We start from the raw sequence: 7,433 nt of genomic DNA, 5'->3' as shown, positions 1-7,433 counted from the left end.
CATTCAGGGTCATGATCTTGACAATATATAGGAGCTGCGTCCCGTGTAATACACAATTATCTAAAATTAACAAAAAAGTAAAATATCATAGAATGTATTCAAGTTATACAAAAAAATGTATGTACACTTAACTCTTTCTATATATAAGTTACTCAGTACTAAAACTTTATATAAATGTAATATAAAAATTATAGCTTAATAGTAGATTAATAGTAGAGTTACAATTGATTTATGAAATAATTATTTAGATTATATAAAATCTCGAGATAAAATCTCGAAAAAAAGCTGTTAGCAATCAGTACGCTTAGTGGACCATAGTAGCAAAATGACTTTCTATTGTTTAACTTTTCTATTGTTTAACTCGAAATGTTTATACAGCCAAATAAAATGTTAAATAACAAAGAACACAATCAAACATATATATATTCATATGATAATAAGTTTAAGTTTAAGAAGAATGAGGAATTAAATGCTATGTGTAATTAAATGCTAAATTGTAAATGTTAAAAACTTTTCAAAATGTTTGAAGGTAAAAGCGTTATAATAAATGTTGATTATTGTGTATTGAAACATTAGCGTGATAATGTAACGGCGAGCTACTAAGCAAATAATTTTATAAGTAATCATTAGAATTTGCCATTTAGCGAAGATAAGAAGGGCCATTATCTATACTGTAGTTATCTATACTGTAGTTATACAATATCACCTTTTTCTCTATAGTTTTCCTAATAGATTATTGATAATAAACTTGAGATTAAAGTACAATAACTAGACCATCTATTGAGATGTTAATGCATAATTTTTTTAAAAGATACATTGCAAAAAAGTTGTTTTATTGTAATTTCTGTAAAACAATTGAAATTTCAAACAGTTAAATGTAATATGGGCTTGTATATTATATTAATTATGTATGTATTATAAGATATCATTTAAAAAAGAGAACTGTAAAAATGTTACAGAACTGCTATAGTTTGATTAAAATTTTGTTATTAGATAAGGAAATTTCCAAAAATAAGAAGAATAACGTCTAAATCTAAAAACTTTAGAATAAAGAAAAGACAACGTATCAATCTAATTGAATTATTGGATCCTCAGAGTAAAAAGATTAATCATTCGGAAACAAATCATCGTATGTGAACTTTAAGGTGATCTTGTTTGCGATTTTTGTGAAGAGATCTGACAAGCTATCTTCCAGTATTGGTCTTATTTCATCTATTAAGAAGTCGCTATTTGCATTCAAAATTTCATTGCTCGCTGATCCTGATTTAAAAGAAAGAAAATCATATGTAATGACGCTTATACTTTCAATAAATTTCTCAAAATATAAAGATATATTGTATGAAATAATAACATACCAAGAATAGAATCGCCACCAAATAGGTTGTTAAAATTGAGTACAGCTTTGTTTATTTTGATTTTAATTTTCATCTTTTCAAAGTTCACATATGTTTTATTATTTTTAACAATTTTCTGACTTTTCATCAAACAGTCGCTATCGTAATCAACTGCAAAATATGTAATAAGTAAACAGAGAATATTGTTGTAAATTTTTGGTATTATCTTTTTTTGTGAATAATTTCGAAATAATTTCGTTATCATACATAATATTTGAATAACCATAAAAGTATTAAGACTTACGGAAAATTCCAGTGAGATCTCCTTCTCCAACTATGTTGAGCAAAAGAATTTGTGCATTTATTTGATATTTTCCTTTGAAGTCAAGTTTATCGAAGCCAATTTTGAAAGTAATAAACACATTCTCCGGGTCAATTTTTAGATCTCGAATTTTAAACGTTGACGGCCCAAATATCTAATGAATAGTAAGTTTTTATTAATAAATATTATATTTTTTGGTAAAAAATTTTTCATGTATGAATATGTATAAATATGTGTAAACACAAATATTTTAAAATATGTATAATCTTATCTGAAATATATCGAGCACGAGCGTGGCATGGCAGTGCACTGGTCTATCCAGAGGTCCCGAGTTCGCGATCCCAGTAGGAACTAAAATATTTACACTCATGTCTTTTCTCGGAAAAGACCGGTAACCTTCCTTGCCCATAGAAATACCTCTCGAAAAATTCGCTATTCGAAATTGGTATTAAAACTGTAGATCTCATATGCTCGTGGCAATGAACAACCAGCGTGCGCATCATAAGCATATGAGAGAAGTATAACATAGGCCAGAGGCCTAACATAAGAAGAAGAAGAACAAATATGTCCATACATGTTCATACATCGTTCTTTTTTTTGTAAAATTACTTTTTAGTATAACAACAACAACAACAACAACAACAATAATAAAAGTACATTTTCATTAAAATGCATCATTTACTTAAAACTTCAATCATTATTATTAATTATAACTTATTGTCTTACTTTTCACGAGATGTGCTTCTTATAAGAATTTTGCAAACGTGACATCTATCGATGGATTGGCTTTCTTAATCTTCGGATGTAAATTTCATAGAAAGTATATTATTATGTCTCGATGATAATAAATAATAATAACGATTGGATACTATACTAAGTAATTTAATGCATATAATGTATTTTTAAAATATAACTTTAATTTTTAATTTTTTGCAATAAATTATTTACAATTAACAATCGTAATTGCCACTGACTATATACATGTTTATGTGTTTTTGATGAATAAAACATTATTTATAATTTGTAGACAATTAATATTTATAGACAATATTTACAGTTTCTTCTTTCTATTAAATCTTTACATATACACATATGCATACATTCTAAATTATAATATACTATAAATAATAAGAACACAAGCTTTATAATTACCTGTATATTTGTAAGATTGACATCAAGCCTTGCAGCTTGAGGACCTCTTAATAATCGTATATGTTTTAATGTAAGCGGTTCTATTGCTGGAACCTCTAATTCTGGAATTCCTGTCTTTAATTTGCTTCGTAATTGTTCAATTGAATTTAATACACAATTATTTATCTCTGGATCCTTGCGATTACATATTTTTATGAATGATGCTGAAAAAAACACAGAATTGATTTATGAATTTCCTCTAAAGTATAAAATAATTCCGGTATATACGCCATACCTATTAAAAACTTAATTTATTAAGTATTATTTACTATGTTTAAAGTAAACGAACTATATCAGTAAAAACTTTGTACTGTCTACTATTATAAAAAAAATATTAGAAATTTGAAATATTTATATTTTGTATTAAAAAATGAATTTTTTTAAATTCTTGCCGTATATCCCATAGGAATGAGATATATGGCTACTCATAGGGGGAGGAAGGAGGTATGTATGGTTCATAAAAATTTACAAATAATGCATATAAATAAGACGTAAAATGACATAATAATTTATAAAATGAGTTTGTAAAGTTTTATTAAGAAATAAGAATGATAAATATGTATATGACATAATAAATAATAATTACAATCTTCCCAGATGTATTACAAATGTTATGACGTGAGGTACATATTTTATGTAATGCATTTATTGTATTTAGTGCACTGAATTCAATCTGCGCTTTGTATGCTTTGGACATAAATCCCGTCTGTTAAAAATGTTATTACATCCCAAACAGGTAAGATATATAAGACAACAAATTAAACAAAGAATACTTTACTACTCCTCTATACTCATGTATCACGAAATAATCATTAAGTCTTTTTGCACGTCTTACAGTAACCATTTTAGATTATAATTTATGATAGCGCTATTTAACACAGTGATAAATCACAATGATAAATTCAACTCACAACAATATTAACAGAAAGAAACTGAAAAAATCATAACACAATATTAATATAACATAAAGACATGAGAGTAATTGCGGAAAACTTATCCCCACTCCTTCTATTTTTTCTGACTTCTGCAACGTAAGTCCCAAATCGGCATATTTTCCAGAGTTACTCTAAAACTATATTCTAATAATATTTTATAAATCTTACAACAAATAATACAATATTCATATGAGAGATAGAGAATAAGATAATAATGATTGCTATTAGTTAAAGTAGTTTTTTTCCATAGTGCAAAAAATCATGTTTTTATATATTTATAATTTATTAATATATACATTATATTAAAAAATATGATAAATCTGAATAAAATTGAAATAAAATTAATAAACGTATTGTTTATCGAGTTTTTGGACAACTTTAAATAAATCTTTACCTTTAAAATCATTTTCAAGCAATAAATGCATTAAGGTAAAAAAGGAAATTACATTTATACCTAATAAGACAAAATAAATTAAAAAATTTACATACAAAAGATTTAGAAGATTTAAAAAGAGGAAACGAGAGTAAAAGATGTAATGTAATGTTAAAAAAATATGAAATGTTTTGATATTCTCTTATGTAGACCGATATATTAATTGTGTATTGTATTATTTACCTCAAAAAGCATTGCTAATTGCAATGAATTGAAGTATTATATATTTATACGAAAATATATTTGGTGTTTTATTATGCAATTTAAAAAAATAAGATGAAGAGAGAGTATTTAATTAGTAATCGTGATTCTAAATTATTTTGCAAATTTTTTAGCAAAAATTAATCATGATTTTGATTTATGTACTTTTTCTTCTAAAGTTATTAATAATAATTAATTGTTTTGACAAATGGATATTAGTACTTATTATGATCGATGACTAGTTTTAAATTTTAACTCAACTAAAATTTAAAACTAGTTATGTAAATGGAGGTTTCCTTTTAATTTTAATTTTAAAAGTGTTTTAGTGTTTAAATATACATACATAATTCTATTAGATAAATTACTTTAAACGCAATTACAGACAAAAAATTGTAAAATAAAAATTTAATTTTATAAATTTTGAATATTAAATAATAATTTACTGAATTAGGTAATATAAAATATATATATATTTAAAATTATAACCTGGAATTTGATTGTTATTTTTCGGGTTTGATAAAAATCAATACTGAGCCATACAGGATATTAACGAGAATAGGATCGGTTATGAGCAAATAATATAAGCATCTTTCATATTTCTGTAATAATTGGTATTAGTAATGTCAACTGTTGTAAAAAGATGCATCTGTCTTCGCGACATTCCAATATGCTGCGAAGTTTGATCTATATTTATGTACTTCGGATATTCATCATATTAAATAAGTAGGTATGTTATTTTTTTATTTCTTATGTTTTTTTCTTCTAACTTTATGAAGTCCCCAATTTACATTGAGATAAGGTATTATTTTGTTTTGCATGTTAATATTTGTAAAGTAAACAATATTGAGCCATTCTAACTTCATAAAATCGCGAAACCATTATTGATTTATTAGACATGGGAGTTTTTCGGATAGGTATGCATGGTCGTGTATTATGAGCATCTTTATTATTTTTTATTATTATTATCATTATATACTGAAAAAAGAGGGATCAATCACTGGCAATCAGTATACATTTCTTTAGAAATATATTGCGACAGTACAGTAATGAAACAGGCAATGCTCAGTAGTAGTACTATTAATACGCTAGCAATACGTAGTAGTACATACATAGCAATACATTAATATATAATATACTGCGCGCAATAGATAGCAATAGGATAACAATATCAACAATATAATAGCAATAAAATTGCTATAATTATCAATCATTGTATGTTAGTGATACTTTTTAGCAGTGGTTAACCTTAGAATTTGATAATAGCTATTAAATGTATGATGAAAAAATGTCAATCAAATGTTTGATTAATATAATCAAAAATAATGTTACTTTTACAAATATTTAATAAGTATTATCAAACTGTTACCATTTAGTAATACTTACTAAATATTTGTAAATGTAACATTATTTTTTGATTATATTAATCAAATATTTGATTGGCATTTGTCCTAATAAAATGTTTCGTATACAGGATGTTCTAAAATAATTGCTAAATATTTTATGGACAGGTAGAGCAGACTGAATCGAAAAGTTCTTTACTTAATTTTTTATCAACTTTTTAGTACTACATTTTGCAATTTTCGCAAAAGTTAACAAAATATTAATTACTAAATATTAAAATTAGAAAATTGATCTTCAATAATTCTTTATTCAAATACTATCAACTTTACAGAAAAACTGCAAAAATAAAAATTATTTATTTTCTTCTTATAGAAGTCTAAAAATTTTTTCAAAATTTTTTATCAACTTTTTAGTACATTTTCTTATTTTTATCAACTTATTTTTATCAATCATTTTTATGAAAAAATATTAAAGGTATTAAAAAATTCTGAAAAAAATCCTGAAAAAATTTTTATAGTTCTATGAGAAAAATAAACAATTTTTGTCTCTTGCAGTTTTTCTGTGAAGTTGATAGTATTTGAAATAACAAATTATTGAAGACCAACTTTTCTCTCTTGTTTTAACAATTAATATCTTGTTAAATATTACGAAAATTGTAAAATGATAGAGTATAGGTTTATACAACAAACTCATATCTCAAATCATATTAAATATTCACGTAAATAAAATATTTTTTTATTATTGTTGTTAATGTAATACACATTAAGCTAAGTCTTATTATCATCTTAAACATGAAAAACTTCTTCTAACATACATGAAGAGAATTTTTTCTTAGAGTTTACCCTGAAAATGTGGTAGTTCTGGGACTATTGTTCTGAGACATTGTTCGAAGCATTTTGTGTAAATTTTTCTCATTCATTAAAACTACAATAAAACTACAATAAAATATAAAATAAGTTTGATTAATTGTACTGAAGTGCATTAAAAAAAATCTTTAAAATATTGTACCACAAAAAATGTAAAATATTGTACCACAACTACCATATTTTCAGGATGAATTTTAAAAGATAATTCTCTCCGGATGTAATGTAACATACATGTGTTTTGATAACTTAATGATTAGATAAATAAATAATTCATCTATTCTTTAATTTTACGATACAATAACATATTATTTTATAACTATTATTTTATTTTTATTTTTAGGTTTTCATTGATACATAAATTGGATACAACTAATTGTAATTAAAATTAATACCGTTTTCTATAACTTAAATATGAAAATGAACATACATACTTATATACATTATAATTAATTAAACTCAATTTATATATCCAAAAATGGTTGACTTATTGTAAAAACGTTTAACTTATTGTATTACCTATATAATAAATATATTTTATATATTTATTTAATATTGCAATATTAACTTATATTTTATTTCTGAAGGGCCTAATACTACAGATTATATTTATGAATATAATCTGTAAACATTCGAACGCAGCACACACACACACACACACACACACACACACACACACACACACACACACACACACACACACACACACACACACACAGACACTACTAACTAACTTAACTTTAATTAATTTACTACTACTACTACTACGTACTCGTACGGACGAACGACCAGAAGTAAGTAGAGCGACGACGA

The 7,433-nt window shown here is 24.7% G+C and overlaps 1 protein-coding gene across 1 annotated transcript in view; it reads right to left on the bottom strand.

Moving 5' to 3' along the window:
- Window positions 1-1,105: 1,105 nt before the first annotated feature.
- LOC105617770 (circadian clock-controlled protein-like) overlaps window positions 1,106-7,433 on the bottom strand; it is a 9,828-nt gene continuing 3,500 nt past the window's right edge. The window contains exons 3-6 of the mRNA XM_012199323.1: window positions 2,809-3,011; window positions 1,639-1,810; window positions 1,356-1,505; window positions 1,106-1,260 (exon numbers count right to left, since the gene is read on the bottom strand). Of these exons, the coding sequence (XP_012054713.1) occupies window positions 1,106-1,260; window positions 1,356-1,505; window positions 1,639-1,810; window positions 2,809-3,011 (680 nt within the window). The remainder of the gene's footprint in view (window positions 1,261-1,355; window positions 1,506-1,638; window positions 1,811-2,808; window positions 3,012-7,433) is intronic.

Source organism: Atta cephalotes (genome assembly GCF_000143395.1).
Source record: "Atta cephalotes unplaced genomic scaffold scaffold00014, whole genome shotgun sequence".
Classification (NCBI taxonomy): domain Eukaryota; kingdom Metazoa; phylum Arthropoda; class Insecta; order Hymenoptera; family Formicidae; genus Atta; species Atta cephalotes.
Note: the sequence above shows the minus strand (reverse complement) of the source record. Positions and strands in the feature narration are given on the sequence as shown.